The sequence below is a fragment of the Peromyscus californicus genome, unplaced genomic scaffold (assembly GCF_007827085.1).
Source record: "Peromyscus californicus insignis strain IS unplaced genomic scaffold, ASM782708v3 Scaffold_9__1_contigs__length_137607984, whole genome shotgun sequence".
NCBI classification, from domain to species: Eukaryota; Metazoa; Chordata; class Mammalia; order Rodentia; family Cricetidae; genus Peromyscus; species Peromyscus californicus.
Window position 1 is genome coordinate 130457410 of NW_026294617.1, and position 25066 is coordinate 130482475.

Here is a 25066-nt window from a genome sequence, read left to right on the forward strand (position 1 = left end):
GAGGCCCAGATGTTGGAAACCTAGAGCTGGAGTTACAGGAGGTTGTGAGCCACCTGTTGTGGGTCCTGGGAACCAAACTCAGATCCTCTGAAAGAACAGTATGCATTCCTCACCACTGAGCCATCTCTTAGCCTCCAAATCAAATTCTTAAACTGCCAAGAGAGAGTCTTTTGGTTTGTCAATGAACTGATTATACTGAATATACACCATGTTCTGGACATGACGACAAGATCTAAAGATACAAATGGAGACTGAGACATCACTGCCTCCTCTTAATGAATGGATGGGTAAATGAAGGAGATAGAGAAGCCACCGGTGAGCTGGGCAGAGTGGAGGTACAGTAAGGCCAGTGAGCCTGCAGGGCTGACTCATGCAGGAGTGGAATTTGAACTATGATGGCTAAAAAGGAAAGGTGAAGGGTTAACAAAGCATGTTCTTCAGGTCTGCAGATCTCTGTTCAAATCCTGCCTCTGTCCCTTATCAGCTCCAAGACTTTGACTGGCCAGGTGTTTCAGGTCTGTGGCCTCATTAGTAAAATGTTGGAACCAGCATTACACTTCAGATTATCACAAGAGTTGATGAATTAATCCATGTGTTTATTCTAAGCTCAGGGCTGGCTTGGGATGTGTGCACAGGAAACAGAAGCCATTACTTAGGAAAGAGCCAGCAGTTTCCAGGTAAATGAAGGAAGGGAAAAATGGAACTCCATGCTGAGGGCAGGGGGGCATGCCTGTAGGTTCAGCTCTCTGACAAGATTTTCTGCATGGCTGAAATAAATTTGTGTGGGTGGAGAAGACAGGACCAGAATAGTGTGCAAAAGGTGCCTCCTGAAGGGCTGCCGGACTAAGCTAGAGAGTATGGACTCTGTTTTACAAGCTCTGGGAAGCCCGTGAGCTGTGCCAAACGATAAGGGTCACGACTGTGGTGAGATCTCAGGGATAGCTGAGGAGGAAAACAACCAGGGCTGGTAAGAGCAGTGTGAGGCGATGGCCGGGAGTCGCCATCAGGAGGAGCTGCTTGCTGCTCCCATGGCTTTCAGCCAGGAGTTAAGTCCCCAGGTCTTGCACATTCTCCTTATCTGCCACCATGGCCATTTCTACATCCTCCACTTCCCTTAGTGGTTTTTGAATATGAATATGAGACTAATCTTCTTCCCAAAGGGCCTATTTACTCAGTATTTTTAGGGCCTCCTAGGAATTTTCTTGTTACTGAATGACTACTCAAGGTAACTGAGGTTCATGGGGTGGAGACAGCTAGACCTCCAGGAAGGCCGGTGGAAGAGGGCTTCCTATACCACCCTACACTTCACACTGCAGCTCGGGGATTCATGGATTCCTCAACTGTTGGCCTCTCAAAGAATTCAGCCCACCCCCAGCCCCACATTCCCCTCTGACTCCACGCAGAAGGCTGCTGATCCAGTCAGGGTCACTGCAGTCAGGTTGCTGATCCAGTCAGGGTCACTGCAGTCAGGTTGCTGGTCTAACTCTGACAGTCAGTGCAAGCCTTTGCCTCTGTGCCTCCATTTTCCTGGAGATAAAGAAGTGACAATTACATTGTCCCAAGAAGCTTGTGGACATTGTGTTCAGACTAGAAAGCAGTGGGATTCTATCTCAGACCAGAGAGGCTATCAGACTTCTTATCTGCCAGGGGATCTCCAGTTGCAGAGGAATCTTACACAAGAGCCCATTTATATAGGTCTGGGAGGGGTTTCCTTTGGTCAAGTGAGGAGGGAGGTCCTTACCCCAGGCATGCAAAGACTCCTCCAAGTTCACTTGAAAAACTAAGGATGGGTATTTCAGAAAACGTCCGGGGGTCGGATGCCCTGACAGGCAGATGAGCATTTTCTCCACAGGTACCACCCACGTAACCTTCTGACCGTTGTGACTAACTCTGATCAAGTGGGATTCAGGCCCTGAAGTCAGACCCTGTCTCATTCATCTTCCCTTCCCTTCCCAGAACCCCACATGGGCTAGTGAAATGAACAGAAGTCTCTGTGCTTAGTTTCATGGATGGCTTCTCTTGAAGATACCAATTGTATCTTCTTCTAAAGCAGTTAATTTGTAAAATTGATCAGTGGCTGAGGTCTGGTGCCATGGTGAGAATTGGGGAAAGCCTGAGAAGCCAGAGAATGGTTAGTTCTCTGAAGGTGGCCTTGGGATAGTCCCCATGTAGCTGGCAGCATTACGTGTGCAACTGCCAGTGGGGCAGAAGAGAGACCCGGCTCATACTGAAGATCGTTTCTGTCCTTCCTTCCCAGGACCCAGAACCCTCTGTAACTGAGCACTATTGTGCCTTGGGGCACCTTTACAGAGTGTGCCCATGGGTCCCCCGTTTCCAGACTAGGGAGTATTTCCCTCCTGTAACCTCAAGGCGGTGCTGAGCTCCCAATTACTAGTGGACTTATCATAAAATCTCAAGACCACTGCTGATGCCCCTAGCATTTTATAGACCTGAGAGCTGAAACTTCTGAGATATGGTCACCGAGTAGCCTGACCAAGGTGACCAAGGACCAGTGAAAGTCAAATAACTTTCTCAAAGCCACAACTCTCTTACAGGCAGGCATGGCTTGTTTTACCCACAGGAAACTTCCTAGACCACTAAAGAGAGAGTGGGGGACAGAGTCACCTCCCCGATATTTAAAAAGTACCTGCTGTATGATGGAGAGTGAACATCCACTGCCTGGTACCCTGCAACTCTAAACATGGAACCAAACACACAAGACTGACCATATAGAGGTCACCTTCTGGGGCATTCAACCAACCCAGAGGCCATCACCACACAAACCAGAATCCTCCATCTTACCTCCTACAGCTTATGGTGTGTGTATGGTGTTGGGGTCACTACTACTCCTCAGCTACTTTCAACATGAAGCCAAAGGTAGAATGGTTCAGTTAGAGAAAGACAGACTTGTAAGTTGGTTTTTCATTCTCTGAGGGAGACATTATTTTCAAAGGTCATTTGATACTTAGACGAGGACTGTCAAAAATGCCGTTTAATAGCCACGTGGTGAGTGATGTCACTGTGCTCATTGTTAGTCTGATGTGGGTTAGGCTTGTGAGAATCTCAGATGACAGAGGTGAGTCCTATTTGAATCTTCCGCCAAAAATCTTGACATCTTTCAAAATAACTGCGAAATAATGCTTGGGAGAATATTAACTACTTGTATATCTTACATTATAATCTTAACTTATCAGTAAGATTAATCACATACAATAGTCTTTCTTGAGCACTGTATGCAGGGCACTGTACCCACTATCTCTTCATACTCCCCATAGCCAGCTTGTTTTTATTTTTATTTTCTCGGAAGGGAAGCCAGGCTCAAGGTCACATAGGTGGGAACTGGGTCCTTGTCACTCATCAGCATATCTTGAAAATAAAAGGTGGGTATAGGTACGAGTATGTGTCTCTCCTTGTCTTCTGTCTGTGGTGGTTAATATTGATGATTAACTTGACAGGATCTAGACTAAGCTAGCAGATAGACCTCTGGGCATATCTGTGAGAGAGTTTTGGGATTGGTTCATTGAGGTGGGAAGACACACCCTAATGTGGATGGCGTCATCCTATGACTTGGTCCTTGAACTGCAAAACAATAAGAACGAGCTGAGCACCTGTATCCATCTCTACTTCCGGTGGGTACAATGCGACCAGATGCCTCAGGCGTCTGTCTCCTCGACCCCTGCCAGCATGGACTGTACCTCCAAACTGTGAGCTGAAATCGACTCTTCCTTGCTTAGGTTACTGTCATTGGATATTTTACCACAGCAATGGAAAGTCTATAGACACACCTTCCTACCCTTCCCTGAACAGCTATGGTTGAGAAGATGCTCCCAGGAGTGCCCAAGCCTGTCCCCCGTGCCACCTGACACTGTCTGAGACACAACCTTGGCAGGACCCTTCTGCTCAGAGCATCTTGGCAGGTAACTGCTGCTCCTTCTCAGTAGCAGCTGAGGAGCCAAAGTCCAGAGCTGGAAGCCACACATGGCGTGTTGACATTGTCTTAATTTCCTTGTTAGTATCATTCCATAGATTGTCACCATCTTACCGTACATGAAGTCATGAGGAACTAGCTGTGAATAAGAGAAATGACATGTTAACTTGCCTTTAATTTGTTTTCCATAATAAATGATATATTTCCTTGAACACTTGAAGCCATTAACATTTCAATTTGCTCATGCTTTTTCTTCCTGGCATCCTAATGGCAATATTACATGATTATATCAGTTTTGATGGTGGCACCTTGCGTATCTTTGGTTAGACTGTTGATTGGAGGGGGCATCTCCCTTTGCTTTGCCATTCTACCTATTTCTTGCACCTTAATTGTTAAACAGGGAAAAAATGCTGGTGATGTAAGAGATCGGGAACTGGATAAGGACCAAATCTAGCATGCCTCACAAGGCATCGTTCCAAACACTTTGCATGCATTGGCTTACTTAATCCACCCATGACACCCTGTGGTGGATTCTATTATCAACACACCCGCTTCTTCTCTTGAGGACAAGGAGGTAACTCAACTCAAAGTTGCTTTAGGCTCACCCATGCTGGGCTTGGGCCTTGCAATATGGCCCTGGTGTGGGATGCTTTTGTGCCCAAGGTTTCTCTATTCATGCTTTTTCTTCTCTTCTGTGACAGACTCTTATATACCAACAAGGAATCCTATTGTGCCGGATCTCTGTGTTAATAAGAAGAATGTGACACAGTGGTAACAGACATGCTGAGGCTTGAATGCACCTGCCAGAGTCAACCTTGAAGTTTAATTGTCATGTCTGAGGGTCTAGGGGGAGGGCCAGCAAGGCATGAGGGTATACAACTATAATCCCAGCACTCAGGAGGCTGAGGCAGGAGTATGATGAGTTTGAGACCAGTCTGAGCTACAAAGGTACCCTGTACCTTCTCCTAGAAAACAGGAGGGAAGACCAGGTAGGATATTTAAGAGAAGGCTGGGTCTGGTCACAAGGGCTCTGTCCTTCTGAACAGATTAATGGATTTGTGGATCCATGGGTGGTCTCAAAGGTGGGTCTTTTGCATAAGCCATTTTCTGTCTCTTGTCTACGCCCCTCTTATAACGATTACTATCTGGTTTTGCATCACCATGACCACAGCACCTGATTGAAACAACCTAAGTGAGGAAAGATTGATTTCAGCTCCTGGATTCAGAAGGTTCAGCCATCATGACATGGAGGATGTGACAGACAAGAACAGCTCACAGTCTGTGGGTCAGGAAACAGAGAGAAGGGAACCCTCGGACTCAGGTGCCTTCTTTTTATCTACCTGCAGCCCGTGGGACTGTACTGCCCCCTTCAGTTAATCCTCTCAGGAAAATACCCTCAAAGACACACTCAGAGATATCCTCAGTCACCTAGGTCAACTTGGCAGAGATCGACCTTCACACTGTGTCATGTCCTGGCCTTCATCCATCACAACCCTTCCATCTCAGACAGGCCAGCCTCTAGAACCGTGAGTTGAAGAAACTCTTATTCTTCATAAGTAACCCAGTGTGTGGCATGCTCTAGTAACAGAGAGGTGACTAACAGACATGATCAAGTCCTTTTCCTTATTCCTCATTCTTGCTGAATGTATTCAAAGGATATTTTTGCCTGAAGACCCATGACCTTGAGGCATTGTTAGGTTGGAGATCATGAAAGGATAGGCAAGCATCTGTTTGCTTAATGTATGTCAATCACTCCTGCACGGGTCTGACCATTTGAAGGTTATGGGTGAAGTCGCGGGGAGGCCACGGGCCTTCCTGAAAATTAAAGTGCCTTCAGAATTGCTTAGCCTCAGCACTCACACTACACCTGTGTTTTCAAGTGGGCTACCTTCCACAACCCGAGCCCTTGAATACTGCTCGGTGCTTCTTTTCGGGTGCACTTTGCCTGGGCACACTTTGCCTGGGCACCGGTCAGGAGGGGACTTCAGGCATCAAGCAGCAGAGATGTGTGCACACCACCGTGAAAGGGATAGATCTGAATAATCCTGCCTGTGATTTTGGCTCTAGGAGTGTGAGCCAAGGCTAGAATGTGGTAAGAGAAAGAGAGTCAAAGGGATATTTTAATGTCAGGAAACAAGCCTCTCCATCCAAGGAACTGCCCCCATGAATTCATTTACAAATGACTGCGCCTGTTCCAAATGAAAAGGAAACTCACATTTCTCAATGCCTGTTCATCATTAATATTATGCCAACTATTGCGTTGCTTTTGGTGGAGGACAAGTGAAGGGCATAAGATGGATTAATTCTCCAGGAGCACAAACAAAAACTCTCAGTATTTTATATCGCATAATTAAGTGCAGTTTCCAGAACCGGAACTTGGAACTTGCTAATCTGTTGCCCTAGAAGACGCTTAGATGTCTTTTGAGCTTGATGTTCAGAATCAGATTCTTTCTGAGGCCTGCACAGCACTGCTGACGAAGAATGCTTGCAGATCAGTCCTACCTGCAGAAGTCTGGGGGCACCATGCCATAAACATCGATCCTGTCGCAGAGCTCCAGTGCGATTGTCATCGTGAACCAGCCAGTGCTCAGCCAAGTGTTGGAGATCTTCCTGGAAGGAACAACGGTGAAGTCTTCACTCTGGTAAAGCAGTCCCGGATCCATAACCATGCAGGATCCTTAAAAAGATACCCCCAACCCTAACACACACACACACACACACGCGCACACACACACACACACACACACACACACGCACACGTACACGCACACGCACACACACACGCACACATACGCACACACACACACATATACACACACATACACACACACACATGCACACACTCTTTACACACTTTCTCTCCCTCTCTCCCATTGGATAAACATCTGGAATTTTGCTCAACTGAAATCTCGTATAGTAGAGTCATAACTGATGTTGATGCTTGAGAGATTTCTACATCATTAAAGATATGATCATTGTTTGAATGTTTAGGTGTGTGCTGTCATAACTCAGTTGTAAGATGACAATATCCATGTGGCTATTTGTTATTAGTTAGAATACTTGACTGGGAACTCTCCCTGCACTTCTAAATAAGCTAGATAATGAACAATAGAAATACAAATGAGTATAAGATCCTGCTATTTCTCTATCTGTTCATCCAGCCAATTATCTATCATCTATGTAAGTGTTTAACATTTATCTATTTTCTATTAATATTGATCACCATCATTTATTACTATATAACATCAATCTATCTTTCATTCTGTCTTCTATCATCTATCATTTATCTATTACTTGTTATCGATCATCTGTCTATTCACCCATCTACCCATTTATCAAATATGTATGTATGTATATGTCCACCCATCCACCCATCCGTAAGAGGTTGTCCCCAAGCACAATAAGTGCACCAGCATCCTAACTGAATGTCTTTTCTTAGGAGGAGCACATGCATTTGGGAAAGGTAGAGGAAGAAAGCCAGGGGTACATTTACATCTAACAGAGCATCTACTTTAACTTTACCTAAGGGCACTCAGGGCCTTCTGAAAATGTCTGAGTCCCAAATCAACAAGCTTAAGGAAATAAATCTGTGCATTTTGCCCTTCATTAACATGTCTATTCAGACGTCTGTGTGGAGGCTGAACAACATGCCCAGCCTAAGGAGACCTGTGGAGACACAGCACCAAGGTCTAATTTGAGTCCTGAGAATGCCACACTGGTCTCCATGCTACACTGCTGTGGAGGTTAATTTCAGTTCTTTGGGGATTGCTGCCTTTCCTTTTGCAGTGCCCTGGCATGCCTCATTAGCCAGCTCCAAACACCTTATCCCCAAGGTCAGACTGTCTGACTTTGCCCAGCCGCACAGCTGTATGTGAGGGGAATAACAGATCTGCAGAAAGGGCTTTCCAGATGTGCTGTAAAGCTCCGCATATTGAGAGGAAGACTGTTAAACAGCTTGCTTTATGTCCCTTCATGCACGGATAGGAAAATACTTTTAAGGAGGCTTGTGCCTTGTAAAGTGCCTGACAGACATGGGTAGGTTACAGTTTCAATTTCAAGTTCTTAAGCCTTAAGACATGGGTGGGTTACAGTTTCCATTTCTAGTTCTTAAGCCTTGACCATGTTTTCCTGCACTCTACTGCTTCCTGCCCAAGCTTGTTACAGCCCCTACAGATGAGGATAATGGGAACTTTACTGTCTCCTGTTTCTCTTGTGTGCAGCTGGATGACCTGAGGCAGTTGCTGCTGATCTCTGAGCCTTGGTGTCTTATCTACAAAGCAGGATGGGGTGCTCCGTCCTCTGGCCATTTGAGAACTAAATTAGAAAGTGTCCGTAAAAGGGTCCAAGCGGGGTGTGCTGACACGCAGAGTTCCCTCTCTTTTCTCCTGGCTGCTGGGGTGAATGAACAAAGTAACTCAACATTCCTTCAGTGCTGTTTAGTACCCACGAAGAAAGCCCTTTCAACCCTCTGCCGTTGGGTATCGAGGAGCTGCATCAGAAGCTAGGGCGGCATTTATAAAGAACAGATGCTTCCAGCTTTTGTAGGCATGAATATATCCCTTCCCTCTCACCAGGGAGATATCTGCCTTCATAAGGCTGTGGGAAGGAGTGGAGCCAGAAGGAGAGGGAAGAGGGGGAAAAGCCTTGGCTTGAATGAGAGCCCATCTTCTCATCCATGCTGTGTCAATGTACTGGACAGTTAGTTCTTCCTGGACTAGTCTGAGGGATTACTAACCAGGAAATGTGGAGCCCAGGAAGAGAACGACCCTCACTCATCTCCCAAGATCCCTGAGAGATCTGGAACAAAATGATCACTATCCTATCTCCTGCCGTTATGTCCCCAGGAAACATCAACTGTGGATTTCCCAGGAGCAGAAGCCCAGGATGTTTTCCTGTGATTCTGGATGGATCACAAGCCATAGCCTCCAGTGCAGGAGGATGTGGGGCCACAGGACATGGGAAGAAGTCAAAGTGGGGGGCTAGAGGAACTGAAGTGAGGTGTTCTTTTAAGTGCTGCTTAAAATTCCCCACGCTTCCTAAATAATAACTTGGGATCATGTGCTGTAGAAACGCAACTGCTTTGTACTGTCTTCCTGAAAGGATCTGAACTTTTTTTTCTCCAACAAAGGAATATCTACTGTTTTTACAGTTAATCAGCTGTAATGAAAGAATATGAAGAGCTGTCATGTGCTTATTAGTGGAAATTAGCAGATATTCTTTTATGTGATGAAGTAACACACTGAGCTGATAATGCTATAGTGCACACTAAATTACAATTAAAGGCCTTTCTGCTCCACCAGAATCTCATTTATAATCTCAATGGAAATATTCTTCCTGCAGTTATTTCATTTATACTTCTTTTATGTAATTACTATAATATTGGTTCTGAATCATATTTTCCTAATGTGCCCTTATTCAATTAAAAAGTTATTTTCAAGTGTAGTTACTTTCTAATATCAAAGAGCATGATTCGGCCATCTCCGTCATCTGCCACGCTTCTTAATTGCAGATTGATCATGAGTCATTTTCATCTCCACTTTTAAGGGTAAAATTTCCTATAAATCAAAATCTACTGACAAAATCTATTTCTTAAAAAAATATTAGTCTGGACTGATGTCCCAGTGATGAGTTTGGTTTGGTTAGAAACTAAACTCTTTATGTATCTTCAACATGTGCTCCTGTTTTTTGGGTTTCTTAGCTTACATAGAAAGAATGGTTTCAGCCCAAATGTTCTGGGTTTCAGTTGAATGGAAATCTATTCTGGAAGGTTCTTTCTCTCTCTCAGCTTAAGAATGGGGACATATAAGAACACTGAGTCAATATAATGCTATCTATTTAAAGACAGTCTCCTAAGGTAAGAGACAAAACTCCTTTGGAAAGACTGGTATGCTTTGGTGTGCTATAAGGTCATAGGTGAGATTCTCTGAGCAGGGGCAGGGTGGGTGCTAATTGAGGTATAACTGCAGAAAGAGACCCCAGAGCTCAGCAGCAAAGACTTCTTACAGCAGGGACTAACACAGATGTACTTACTGAGCAGTTGTTCCATGTCAGGCTTTAGGGAAGGGTAGGATATGTTTCTTAGGGATCTCAAGTGGCCAAAGGATGGGATGATCCAGTCTCTAGGCTACCCACATCATGTGATCCCTTACTGAGACCAGCCATGTACAGTTATCTTCATGAATCCTTCACCAGGGTTGTGGGAAGACTTACATTTAATGAATAATCATCAAATAAGAAAGGAGAGAATGTGTTTTCTATGGAAGAGACAGTTTAAACTTATTTTGAAATTTCAGAGCAGCAACATTTAATTGTAAACTTCATTGCTTGTCTTAGTCCTTAAAAAACGTGCTCTCAGTTAGAGAACTGTTTAACATGTAAGGCTGCCTCTCTTGTTGCTGGGTCACAGGGCTGAGCACAGTGCGGATTTTATCAGCTCCTAACTTTGATCAGGAGCACCAGTGTGATCCGTGGCTGGGTTAGAAATGTACTAGGTTAGCTAATGGACAGGTCACAGGTGTGTTCATCTAACTGCAGCTCTCCTGATCAAGCCATGGACCTGTTAAGCCAGCCATGGGTCTGCACTGTGGTAACCACAGGTCTATCGTGTCTTGCCAAGAAAGAGGCTGTAGTGTGGACAGCAGTCATGCTCTCCTCTGGTCCCTACTGTCAGGCCCAGTCCTCAAACTGCCGTAACACTCCTAAGGTTTAAGAACACCCCTCTTTTGTCCAAAGAATTTGGGGATAATGGGCTTTGTTTTCCAATCATATGTTCCTAAGCTAGCCAAATAGTGGATTCTGTACTTTCTGGTCTTTATTGGACTTAACAAATCTCTTTAAATTTAAGATAAGAAACTGACCAAATTTTTTATAAGTCAGTTTTTATAAGAAGGGTATTAGGCCACTAAGTGTACATCAACTAAAGTAGTATATGTTTCAGAACTAGAAAAACCCCACAGAGATTAATTATTAGTTCAGTCTGATGACTGGTGGTCACTGCCCTTATTTTCACAGGGAAGTGATGTAGGTCATCAAGTCTCTAGAAGGTAAACAGCTGAAGTTCCACCCAGAGCTGTGTGTCTAGCCACCCTTTGAGGCTTCCCTGAGTAGCTCAGTGTCCTGTGTCCCATCCTCTCTGGACCTGTGCAGCTCATGACTCTTTCCCTTATCTTCTGCCATTTGCCCTGACATCCTGGATACATCCATGTGGGTACCTTTTCTGCAATTCCCCTGCATGTTCTCTCCCTGGTCCCTTGGTCTCTTGGGGGGAGTTCTCTTCCCAACCAGCTCTTTCCATACTTGTAGAAACACTGTCTTTGTCTTCAGCTTGAAGCATCTTTTTGAGATAGCCTTTTGATTACCTATACCACTCATTTTTTTCAAAAATATGCAACTTATATTGAGAAATACATTTGATACCAGGACTCTAAGTACATTGAGATGTGGGTATATATGTGATTGGTTTTCATTTCACTTTTAAAGTGTGCGATTTAATTGATTTTAGTGTATTCACAGAATGATCACCACTAAGTTTAGAACATTTTCATATCTAAAAAACTACCTATCATCTATCTGACACATGCATCATCATTATCATCATGTGCCATCTGAAATAGGTTTTGAATTGGCACCCACACGTGTCCCTGTTCAGGTGCCATTCTGTGGGGCGTTTACCCACCAACCCCACAGCTCCCCAGAGTTTTCTTGAGTGTGAACAGCAGGAAATATTAGATAGAGGATTTAGATTGTGGAGATAAACAGATAGAAAATAAAGGATAGCCTTAAGATGGCCTGGAACCTATTCCAACGGGCCCCGACTGTCTCTGCCTCAGGGTATTTATAGAAACGCCAAGGGGTGGAGCAAAAGACCTCCCCCCAGCACAGCCAAGTGCAGACCATCTCAGACACCTGCACTCATGCCCGTGGTCCTAATCTTCCTCTCTATGCAGACCTCCTGGATAAAGCTACAAGGAACCTGAAAACGGGCTCCCATACACAAGGCAGATCACAACCATCTATAATGGGTTGTGATGCCCTCTTCTGGCATGCAGACATACATGCAGAGAGAGCATTCATACATAAAATATATACATAAATACAAATTTTAAAAATATTTACTTTATGTGCATGTATGTTTTGCTTACATGTATGTGTATATAACATGTGTGTGCCTGGTGCCCAAAGAGGCAGAAAAGAATGTTAGAGTCCCTTGGACTGGAGTCATGATGTGAGTGTCAGGGACCTGAACCCAGGTCCTCTGCAAGAGCAGCCAGTGCTCTTAACCACTGAGCCATCTCTCCAGCACCTATTATCTAGTCTTAATGAGCACTTTGGAAAACATTGCCCTGAACCATGGTTTGTCTCCTACCATACAAGTTATAGCCCCATTTTCTTCCTGTCACTACTTGGTGACTGTCTAAGGTGATGAGTTCGGAGGGTGCCATCTTGTTTTTTTTTACTATGTTCAGAGGCAGATGCAAGATGCAGTGTTGAGCAAGCAGTAGGTTTTCAATGAGTAGCAGTTGACTGCATGGCTGTGTATCTTTGAAAGGGAAAAATAATCTCACCTCTCTCTCTCTCTCTCTCTCTCTCTCTCTCTCTCTCTCTCTCTCTCTCTCTCTCTCTCTCTCTCTGTGTGTGTGTGTGTGTGTGTGTGTGTAAATGTGGGTGAATGTGAACATTTGTGAATTCCAGAGGTCAACCTATCACTCTTCAGGGCTGTCCACTTTGTCTTACGAGACAGTGCCTCTCCCTGGCCTGGAATTCATCAAGTAGGCTAGGGTTGCTAACAGCAGGCCCTAGTCATTCACCTGCCTCCCAGCGCTGGGACTCTACGCATGTACCACCGTGCCCCCCCCCCTTTTCATGATTACTGGGATCAAACTCAGGCCCTTGTTCTAGTGCAGCAAGCACGTTGTAAAGCGAGCCATCTCCCCACACTTCTCTCCTCCATAAATGAAGCTACAGTGTCCCACGGTTTCCTAATGTAGGCCAGTCACCATCCAGCCTTTTTTTTTTCTAAAATAAGGACTTAGTCATGAATTACTCAGTAATGGTCACTGTGCGTCATGTCACTTTGCCCGATACATTCAAAAATCCATTACCAGGGTGACCCAACATGTGAACCCCATTGATGTTGATGACATGGACCATAGGGCTCACAATACAGACCCTCAGCCAAAGCTTTGCTTTTAGCGACACTGCCCCCATCACACATCCTCACTGCCCCTGCTTCCCCACTGCCCTATGCCCCGTACCTGTCTTTGCCAGTCTCCTGCTTGAAGAGCTCATCAAACTGCAGCATCTTGTGGCGTGTGATCATGAAGGCCTTCAGCCGGGGCAGCACCTGGCTGAGAAGCTGCAGGTTGTTGTACACCTGGCCCTTGCCATCTCGCCGCATGTAGCTGCTGGGGCCCCAGAAGATGAACACAGTGCCCTGGCTTACGTTGAGCAGGTCATGGCGGTTGCGGAGGATCCTCTGGATGCTGGAATGTGCGATGACCCGCAGGCTCGTGCGGTTGCCCACATCAAGCCCATAGCCTCGGGTGGGGGCGTCATTCATGCGGATAACACACTCTGTCTGATCGATCTGGGCGCCCTGCTGACTATGCAGCAGATGCCCTGAGCTGGTCACCAGGGCGCAGTCCTTGCAATGCATTTTCAGGGGCTGCAAGGCAGAAGGAGGAGAAAGATGGTGTCAGACCTTCCTTGGCACTACCAAGTTATATCCCTGTCTTTAGACAAGGGTGTCTCCTCCCTTCTTTTATCCATTCCCCATCCCCTACCCCGGCCGCATGCCCGATTAGATGTGGTCCTTTGCAGCTGCATGAATCCTTGCACTTCCTTCTAAACTGCAGCGGCTGTTAGGCTAGACAGAAAGCTGGTGTTGATCTGTCTGTCACTGGCTCAGGGCTTAGATCCCTGTGTGAGCATGTGACCCAGCAAGGCCACTGTTGCCAGGCTTAGTTAGCTTAGAGATGGGAAGAAGTCAGACTTTCAGAACTAGGTCTTTCTGAATCCCAAGTTGGCCCCGAGTCAAAGCAAAGTGTCTTCTGCAAATTGCTGTGGCTCGAGTTTGGCTCTTATTCCCCTTGTTGAAAAGCCAAGCATTTATCGCCGCTCTTGGATGCTCAGCGAGTGTGTTGCCCCTCAATAAAATACCATTCAAGAGTCACAAGAGCAATGACATGCAGTCAATGCTGTGATTGTGAAATGAAGAATCGAGTGTTCTTTCCTAAGATTTGGGGAAGGGCAGAAATCACTGTACCCCATTTTCATCGATGTAAATAAAGCCTCAGGCTCAAAAACCTCAGACCCCATTCTGGAACTGCAGAGTTCTGGTTCTTTTCTGAAAACACACCTCATGACAGCCTGCATGGAAAGCTAACCAGGGACACATAAGAGCTAACAAATTCAACATCTCCTGTTCATGTTTAATGGGAAATATCTCCTCCCTGTTCTAAGAAGATAATGAAATTAGAGCCTGAGCCCAAAGCTAGGAAGTTCAAAAGAAGATGGCAGTCGGGATGTTTGTTTGGAGACAGGGTTTCACTTAGGCCAGGATGACTTTAATCAATTCACTATGTAGCCAAGAATAACTTTGAACTTTGGGTCCTCCTGCCTCCACCTCCCAACTGGTGGGGTTACAGGCACACACCATCACACACACAATTATGCAGTGCTAGAGAACCCAGGCCTCCATGCATTCTCAAAAGTCACTCTGACTGAGCCTGATGCCTAGCCCAGTCAAAAGGGAAGGAAAGTTGCCTCACTGATTTCTCCCAGAGCTCCGCCCGTCTCTGCCAACTGTGAACTGGGCAGCTGGCTCCCTGGTCTTAAGCCTGTGTTTACTGTGAGAGTTTCCTGAGCCATGTCATAGTCTTACTTAGTACTCCCCAAGCCCTTCTCTCATGGCAAGGTGGGTCCAGCTTCGTTTGCAACATCTGCATATTATGGGAAGTTGCAAAGTCGCTGATCTCCAGAAGCCTCTGTTCCTTCAACTCTAGCGGAGGAAAATGGCCCTTTCTGCCTTGGTAGAAGGGGAAAATCCTAAGTTAATGGTAGTTTTGATTAAGTCATAAAAATCAGTACTATCTGACCTGTGAAAACAGTTGTTGCAAAGCCCAGCTGAAGCATGGGACTCATCACAAGAGTTAGTCAATGAAGGACAGGTGTTCTCGAGTCTGTCACTTACGTGGTGGTGCACACCTGTAATCCCAGCACTGTGGAGGTAGAGGCAGGTGAATCTCTGCAATTTTGAGGCCAGCAAGTCTACATAGCCAGTTCCAGCTGAGCTAGGGCTACACATTGATACTGTGTCTCCAAAACAATTATCATTTAATATGGAGCATGTTGTAAGTACTCAAGAAATCAGGACTGAGCACTTTGAGCTAATGACTGACACATGGGCTTGGGAAATCAGAGACTTAACCACTGTAACTTATCACCAGGCATGCAATTCTTTGGTTGCTCTTAGGTGACAGTAAGTGGGTGTGATGGCTGTCCTTGTCAACTTGACCCATCTGGGAAGAAGGAACTCAACTGAGGGAATTCCTCCATCAGATTGGCTGTAGGGCATGCCTGCGGGGCATTTTCTTGCTTGTTCATTAGTGGGAGCCACCCCACCGTGGATGGTGCCACTCCTGAGCAGGTGGTGCTGGGTCGTCTAAGGAAGCTGACTGAGCAGAAGTCAGTAATCATCATTCTCCTGTGGTCTTTGTTTTGGTTCCTGTCTTTGTGTTTTGGCCTTTAGATCCTGCCCTGGCTTCTCTCGATGATGGAGTGTGGCCTGTAAGTCAAGTAAACCCTTGCAAGTTGGTTTTAAGCTGTTGTGGATTGAGATGACTTACTTTCCCGTCTCTTTCCTTCCTTCAGTCTTCCCATATATTCCTTCCTGCCTTCTTTCAAATTCATGGCCTCCTTTTCATTGAGTGTGTGTGTGTGTGTGTGTGTGTGTGTGTGTGTGTGTGTGTTCCTAAATAAATACAACTTAGTCCATATAATTTTACTTGTATTTATATATCTGTATGTGTTTTAACATAGCAAAATGAAGGAAACTAGAGCATGGAGTTAGGCAGACAGATGCAAAAAAGAGGGAAACAGAGCTCCCGCTTCACAGGCTTGAACTTGGGTAAGGGACTGTGGCTGAAGGAATACATCAAGGTATGATGGTATTTATGGAGGAGTTCTGGGCTGGAATCTGATTGATGGGGATTAATTAGGACACTGCAAGGCGGGGAGTATAAAAAAGAGTGGTCGAGTAGCTAATATTTATTTGAGTGCTCTGCACGGGGCAGGAACTTTTCTAAGCTTATTATGTAATCATATTTGTCTTTCAAATATTACTGGAAGGTATTATTGCTACTACTTTACAAATTAGAAATTTGAAGGATTAGAAAAAGTAATTTGCTCAAGATCATGCAGTTAAGAAAGGGAGAGGTGGGTTCGGAAGGCAGGGTATCTGGCTCCAGGGCTGATGGGGTTCACCACTAGGCTAGCAGAGGGCCGTAGAGTAACTGGAGTGCTGGGACTATCAGCTGCGTTCACTGCCGCCACCCAAGCCCAGGAAGATACTTCTTAGTTGTGAATGTTCCAACTCTTAGGACTCTGATGTGGGCAGATGCAATAAAATAACAAGTTTTCCAGCCAGTACCCCAATTCCTGTGAGGATCATTCGGAGTAGAACTCACTCAGGACCTTGAGTGCACCAAGGTAACCTATGGTCAAGACCTGAACTTCCTGAGGAAGAGCATCATTCCTGTTCACCTCACCAAGTTTTGGGAATCTAGAGGAAGGAGACCACTGAATCCTCTGTGTAAATTCTGGGGAGAATGCTCCACATTTTACTGTCATGTTCTGTATGTAAGCTATTCAAAGCTGAACATTCAATGCCATTAGTTATATTATTTGTCACTGAGATGTGGCAGTAGAGTGAGGCAGGAGCTTGCTTTCTCTCATCTGGGCCAATCAGGAAGCAGAGAGGGAACATGAAGTAGGACAGGGCTATAAACCTCCAGAGCTCTATCTCTTCAGCTAGATCCCACCCCCAAGGTTCCCACAGGCTTCTGAAACCACCAGCAGCAGAAGACTAAGTGTCCAAACAGGCATCTCGAGGCTCCTACAACTCAGCGGTAATACAGAGTCCTTTTGTGTATCAGACACTGAACTTGGTGCTATAGATAAAGCAAGATGATATTCCCTCAAGAAGCTTGCAGTCCAGGGAGAGGATGCTCTCAGAAAGGATCCACAGTAAATGTTGAACTAAGCTGGCACAAGGACCTCTGGGACCCAAGATAAGGGACAGTTGCGCTTGAAAGAAAAGCCAGAGAGGCAGGGAGATAATCGGCAAGGGAGCAGTGCAGGAAAAACAGAAAGAGGAAGTCACCGACGTGGAGAGTGTTCTTTGACGTTGATGACTAGGACCACTGCCCCCCACCCAGCAAGTGTGGGCAAGCAGAGGCCAAAGAAACTTGATTTCTAAGGGCTAATGGAGGGCTGACACTGGAGAACAAGACTCACGGAATGGACCACCGTAACACTTTCTTCAGTGAAGACCCAGCATCAGGTTGTCTGGGTGTTAGAGTTGAAAATCCTGCATCCTGGGACACCCTTTGGTCCTGGAAAACTGGAATCCTGAGTCACAGTTTCACCACTCACAGGGAGGTGAAATGTCCTGTGGCAGTGAGGAGCTTCTGCCGATAGTGGGCTATGGGGGGGGGGGGAGTGTGTCAGGAGACAGAGTCTATGGCTGACTTCAGAACAAGTTCACTAACCTCCTACATTTAAAAAAAAAACAAAAGGGAGGAGCTAGATAGTTGTAGCCCACAGATGCTGATTCTTCACCCGTTTATTCATCCTGACATTCATCTGAAGACCTTTGATGGCTACTTCACATGCCCTGAGGTACCTTGTAACTCAGAACGTTTTCTTCATTAGGTTACTTATTTTTTTTTTTTTTTACTTTTTATGTTTTTATTAGCATATATTAATCATACATGATAGTAGTTTTCATTATGAAATTTTCATACTTGTATATAATGTATTTTTAATAATATCAATCCTAAATTAGCTTCTTTTGTTCCCTTTCCACTGATTCTTTACTCTTCCTAACCTTCCTGTGTGTGTGTGTGTGTGTGTGTGTGTGTGTGTGTGTGTGTGTGTGTGAGAGAGAGAGAGAGAGAGAGAGAGAGAGAGAGAGAGAGAGAGAGAGAGAGAGAGAGAGAGAGATGCTTACAGGAGCAGCCTGGGCACTTTACCAGGTAGCTACACCACTGAGAAAATGTCTTTTCTTCCTCCATCAATAATTAACTACTCTCATAGCTCCTCAAGAGAACAGGGGCCTCATGAGCTTCCCCCCCCTCCGTGACTGGGTGATGACTGTCCATCTTGTCAGAGCTGCTGTTAGCTCAGGAGTATAACAGCCCCATATCATGGATGGTACACAGGGATGCACAACGCTTCACCCCTTCCTCGGACTCTGTGCTGTGGATCCAATCAGAAAGCAGTTGGCTGTCCCCCATAACAGTCCTGCCACTACTGCATAGCCTTTGGGACTACAGCTAAGTGAGACTATGGACTGTTCTCCCTGGTAGCCTGAACCTCCTGGGCCTAAGAGGGCTAGACAGCAGAGCAGATGCTTCCGGCCCAGTTCCAGACTGACTTTTCTAGATCCTGTGATGAAAGTATGTGGTGTTTTCAGTAATAGGGTCTCACCATCTGGTTCTAGGGGTCAACCAACCTCAGTGTCACTTGGCCATGTTGCTTCAGGGGCTTCAAGGGTCTCCCTGACAACTTGTTGGGAGGGGCCACCCCCAACCCTCCGTCAGGTTATGTCATGGCCACCCCGACCCTCCATCAGGCTATGTCATGGCCACCCCGACCCTCCATCAGGTTATGCCATAAGTTTACTTCAGTGGACCCCAAGTCCATGTAAGCTGAACTTTCCAGGTTAGTTTTGAATTTTCAGTTACTTTATTGATTGTGACTGGGGACTCTGAAGAGGGTCCCAGCAGCTCATTTCCCCTGTCATTATTTTAACTTCTCACAGCTGAGGCTAACTGACAGGTGAAACACTGATCATGCCAGGGGTATTCCAAGGACCTTTTATTTTTTCTCATCTTTCCCTACAGAAGATCCTTTCAGGGAAGGAGAAGGCTTCTGTATCTGCCATACATATCCTCTGTGATCACCGGACACAACCAGAACCCACCAGGAGTTGACCAAACCCAGATAGCCGTCCTGTCTCTTCCATGCCCACCCACTCAAGCTCTGCTCTGCCAGCGCTCTGCTGGCACTAACACCCACTCTTCAAGCTGCGTTCATGTGCTAATGGTGCAAAGAGTGAAGTCCAAACTCTGCTTCAGGTGCCCATTGCTAAGGGGTGCCAGCAAGAGCATGTCTGCTCTTCTACACATGATACCACACTGGCGGCAGCTGGGAAGACAGTGTACGGAAGGTGGGACCACTTCCAAAGAGGGAATGGAGTCTGGTTCCTGCATTCAGAAGGACTAATGATGTCTTGGAAGCAGAATGACTAGAAATCACACAAATTGTGTGGCCTTGTTTCTTAGGATGTATTGCAGTCCTCCGAGGGAGGTGTGTCCTCCCACATCTCAGCACCGATAAAGTCCTAGTGTCTTCCTGAGCTGGGTGAAGCACTCCTAGGTGGTGGGTTGGTTCCTGGCACAGTATTTGTGTGCTGCTCCTGAGTGATGAGATGTAGGGTAGACAGGTCGCTAAGGAGAGCATAAGAAGACCAACTTTGGGTTCTGCTTGGGAGATAAAACGCTGTAGACGAGGGGGTGGGAGAGCCCCAAAGGGAGTTTTTACCTAGAAAGGCAGCTTGTCTGGCTTCTTCCTCACAGTACTCAGCCTCCCAGACTCTCTCTCTTTATAGTCCATTTGCTCAGCAGCTGTGTAGCTGGTAGAAAATATGGCCACCCACATCAGGTCACTCCAATCTTGGCCGTCTCCTGTCCTGATCTATAAAAAGCATCTAATGGGTCTGGAAATGTAGCTCAGATGAGGTGATTGTTCAGCATGCACACAGCCCTGGTTAAGTCTCCAGCACCACATAAAGCACTCACCATGGTTGTGAATGCTTTGTAGAGGCACGAAGATCCTCGGCTACATAGTGAGTCTAGGTCAACCTGGGCTATGTGAGACCTTATTTTGTTTCCAACATTTAATGCTGACCAGAGAAGGTGATGGCTACATCAGTGATTCCCAGCTTCTTGCTGTTTCTGTCCTCTAGAACACATGGGCAGAAGGTATAAGATGGCCCAGCCAGCAACTCGCCAGTAAGTCTCTTGGCTCTGATGTACAGCAGGGAGGGAACTGGTGCAGACACCTGTCTTCCCGGGAAAAGACGGTGGAGGCATTATGGCTAGAGCTCAGGGCACTGCCTGAAATTAATGGCTGGCTGGGATAACGTCCCAGGACACAGTAAGGGTCATTAAGCCCAGCCAGTTATTAGTCCCCAGTAAGAGCTTGATGCCAAGGTCATTAGAGCTGGTATTGGGTAAAAGATGCCCAGAAAAAATCCACACCACATTAGGAGTCATGAGGTGTTCCCAGAGGATGAGTCCTCAGAGGCCCGAAGCTGCAGACCTTTCCCACCCCCCCATACAAGGGGTAAGCAAGGCTCCTGGGAGCTTGTGGGAGGCAAGTGGGCAGCAGGATGTCCAGGGGAACATGCATGTGTCCATACATGTGGAACAGGGAAACATGAGTGTGTACATGCATGTGGAACAGGGGAACATGCGTGTGTACATACATGTGGAACAGAGGAACTTGTGTGTGTACATACATGTGAAACAGGGGAACATGCATGTATATACATGTGGAGCTCTAATTTTACTTTTGCTGTCCCCTCTGAATTTTGGCAATTTTTTTTATCATCCTAGAACCCAGAACAGGGTATGCACCCTTCAGTGGGCTCCAGATCATTTTGGAATGTGTAGATTAATCCTTCTATCACATTCCTCGCCTCTTTCTTAACCTAAAACAGCCCATAAAACGCATGCCCCCCCCCCCCCAGAGGATAGGGGAACATGACAACTTCTATCGAGGCTAACTCCTTCACTCTGTGGTGACAGGAACAATTCCTACTTAAGGAAGCAAGCTAAGAAATCATAAGAAATCAAGGTTTGATTTTTGCCACAGCCGGAGGAGCAAGAATTCTCTCTTGTGACCTGGCTGATGCCTCTGGAGTCTTTCTTAAGAGAACAGGCCAAGCCAAGTCAAATTAGAGCCGACACCTAAAATACCCGGAGATGTCCTTGTACACATTTGCAGCCAGCAACACCATGGCTTCACTTCTTAAAACTCTGATTTATTTGGCAGGGGGAAAGGTATCTCGGAATGTGATGCCCATTAGCTCAGTAATGACACTGGCCTTGCTCTGGGGAGTTGGGGGGGGGTGTAGTGCAGCCCGTTGGTCTGGAGCAAACAGATATATTAAATGGCTTCAGGTGTTTTGAGACACTCTGGCCTTGCAATCTGATGTTTTCCTGTAATTACCAGGCTGTTATTAGCTGTCAATCTCAGTCCAGGAGCCTTGGTGAAAGCCACGTGGATTATTTAATGTGAGTCGCCAGGAAAATGTTACTCTCTCAAGAAGATGCCCTTCCTGCTGTTCAGTGACAGGCTCACCCGCTACTCTCTGGGGCCACAAGCATCAGCAATCTCTCATGCAGCATCTCTCTCCACCCAGAGCTACCTGTATTGTTCCTACCCCTTGCCTGGATGAGGACAGTCAAGCTCTGTGGCAGAAGGAGGGTGGCACTGAGCCATGTCCAAAAATTGGGTTTTTAGTGTTGTTGGCCTCAAACCTGCTTCTTGTACTTCCCAGATATGGATATCACTGAGCAAGTTGCTTAGCTATTCAAGGTCCATTTTCATCCATAACATGAACATGGGAAAGCCGATCTCAAAGGGGAGGCTTGCCACCTCAACCCACAATGCAACTTGCCCCTTGCTGCTTACCCCCTAACTCCGGGCTCATTCTTGATACTTGTCCACAATTGGGTCTGTCTTCCTCCATCTCATCCCTCCCCATCTCATCAAGCCACCCCCTCTCACCTTTGTGCCAATAGCACTCTTAGCTCTGAGTTGATATCTCTTCCTCACTCTTCACCTGGAAGTTCCTGGAGTCATCTTCAATATGCAAATCAAGTTCTGTCATGTGTTTGATGAACCTTCCAGGGGCTTCCTGTTGAGCTAATAAAACCCCAGACTCCCTTCACGCTCTGCCGTAGCCCCAGCATCCACAGCTTGCTCTTCGTCTGTCCCTCCAGCAGTCTTCTATACAGACATTCCACTGCCATTTCCCCGTTGCTGTCTGTCTGATGTGCATCGTGTCGGCAGCTCCCCCTCTCTGTGTGACCCCTTTTCAAGTCCTTCAGAACTAACTACACATGTCAAGAAATCCTCCCACTTTCCCATCTCACCAGCCACCTTTCCCACCTCTTGTCACTCCCTGCCATGACCCAGGGTTTATTTTTATAAACGCGTGTGTCACTCTAAACTATCCTGATTTTGGTTTGTGTGCCTATGTGTTACTGTCTTTCTCATATTCTGGGATGTGAAAGGAGAGACACTGTTCTTTTACACAGTTTCTCTAGCACCACAAAAGATGTCCAGCACAGAGGTGCTCAAATGCTTTTGAACAAATAATTGAGCAATAGGCATGTAGGGCACTTACGTGGGGCATGGCACAAAGACCGCCGCCACATGGGTATGTTTGCTGTGTTTACATGTGACCATTCAACAGGTAACCAGTCCCAGAGACTCTCTGACTTGGGAAGTTGGTTTTATTTTCTAAAGTGCAATGTTGGAGTTTTGTGTATGTTTCATAACCATAAGTAGTACTGAATTAACTTCAAGGGGAGGCCTGGGAAAACCCATAATTCCTTTTTAATTTAATTGCATTTTAATGAGCTTTTAACATTCAGTCTTATTAAGATATAATTTGTATGCTATAAAATTTGCCCATTTTATTTTATTACCGTTTTTATATGGGGTCTCCTGTAGCCCAGGCTGGCCTCAAACTCACTATGTAACCGAGGATGACTTTGAACCTCTGATCCTGTCCCCACCTCTTAAGTGATATGAAATATAACTCCTGGTGACAGATTCACTGATTTAAATTCAAGTTAGGTGGGCATCACTGTGATCTAATTTTACAATATTTCCATCACTCTGAAAAGAAACTCAAAGCACCTTTGCAGCCCCTGCCCATTTCCTGTCCACCCTATGTGACCACTGGGTTACTTTTAATCTCCAGATCGCTATTTTTAAGCTGTTTGTTGTAAAAGGAATCACTGTCTGTGGTCACAAATTCTACAGGTTGTTTTTCCATTCACTAGTTTATTTGGGTTCTATCTCTTGTTTATTATGACTGGTGTTGTGAACACTCAAATACAAGCCTTTATGTGGACTTACATCTTCCTGTCCCTTGAGGAGCCTAGGAATGACATTTCTGGGTCCTATGATAATCTTGTTTAATATCTTAAAGATTGCCAGGTTGTTCCATTCCCACCTGCAGAGCACAGGGCTCCAGTTCTCTGCATCATTGCCCATGTGTCATGACGTCTCTGACGATAGCCATTCTGATGGGTGGGAGGAAATGCTTGTGATTTGCATGCTTCTAATGACTAATGGAGTAGACATCTTTTTTGGGGGGGGCATTCTTTTGCCATACTTTGAGTTTCTGATTCTATGTATTGCACTATACATTCCACACTAAACAAGTCACCCAAAGTAGGTGACTATTGAACTCGGAGTCAACATTCAGTTGACTTCTTGTATGTGTTGAGACAATGCACTGGTTGATCTTCAACGTCAACTTGACTGGACAAAGAGTCCCCTAAGAGATCAGTGGGGCACACCAGGGTGTCTATGAGGGTGTCTCCAGTGAGGTTAACTGAATGGGGAAGACTCGCTCTGACTCTGAGTGGTGCCATCTGCTGACTAAGGTCCCAGAGAGAGTCAAACTGGAGGGCGAAGGCCGGCTGAGGGTTGGCATTGTTTTGTTCTGCCCTCTGTCATGAAGACTCTCCTCTGCCATGGACTCCTGTTGCTGTGATGATCTGCCCAAGCACATGGGGCCAAAAAGCTCTGAATCCAACCCTCCAGAGCTATGAGCCCAGATAGACTCTTTTTCCTTAAGGTATCTTTGCTGGTGACCAGAAAGGAGTTAATATAGTCCTGCTAATTTTCTTCACGGTCCTTGTCACAAGCTTGAATGACTGGAAGTTTTCATTTTTAATTTTGGTGCTTGGTACACAGCTCACAGCAGGAGGTACTTGAAGTCATTTATTGCTTTCTTGGTCCCTTATGTTCTTGGTAAGCCATAGATAATTTTCTTTGTTTCCCATGAGCGTGCACAGTGGTTTGAGGGGTGGGTCACATTCTGGAGGGTGCTTCTTGCCTGGGATGCTGGCACAGTGGTTGGTAGTTTACATGGGTTCCCCTGCCATCTTCATATAACTCCATGATACAACTCCCCTCACACACACACATGCAGGTACTCCTTGGAGGACAGGCCACATGAAGACCCCATGTGCTCATTAGAAAAATTCAAAGGCTGCTTTTCAGCCTAAGGTGATCTGGAGTGTTGCTGGACAAGGATGATTCTATAAAGCTGGCTTGATTGGCACCTGCCAGCTTTGAAAGAAATCTAAGACAGAAGTGAGCAGGATCCCAAGCCTGGGAAGGTAACTGAGCTGATGACCATGAGAACCGAGAGTTCTACATATGGCTGAGTAAAGAGTGGGGAAAAGCTGATGGGCATCCTGTAACCATGGTGCATCCTCTAGGCTGGGCAGCAACTTGTTCTGTTAATGAAATGAAAGCTTCTGCCTCCCTCCTTTAATTTGCTTACACACAGCTCTTAGGCACCACCTGTTTATGTAACTGAATCTCTTGGGTAGTTATCCAGGACGCTACTGTCTTCACCCCTCTGGCTATACCTTGCTCAGACATGGGAGGATTGTACAACATAATGACACAGACTCCTGGCAAGAAGAGATGAGAATATCTCACTCAGTCAATGAATTAAGAGCAAACCCACACGGCCAGAACAGTGAATGTGCAGCATTGAACTGGAGGGACCTCAGCTTGGGAGGCAGGCATGAGGAC

The 25066-nt window shown here is 45.9% G+C and overlaps 1 protein-coding gene across 1 annotated transcript in view; it reads right to left on the reverse strand.

Annotated features, from left to right (window-relative positions):
• St6galnac5 (ST6 N-acetylgalactosaminide alpha-2,6-sialyltransferase 5) overlaps positions 1-25066 on the reverse strand; it is a 173326-nt gene that overhangs the window by 13155 nt on the left and 135105 nt on the right. The window contains exons 3-4 of the mRNA XM_052730208.1: positions 13183-13592; positions 6431-6538 (exon numbers count right to left, since the gene is read on the reverse strand). Coding sequence (XP_052586168.1) covers positions 6431-6538; positions 13183-13592 — 518 coding nt within the window. The remainder of the gene's footprint in view (positions 1-6430; positions 6539-13182; positions 13593-25066) is intronic.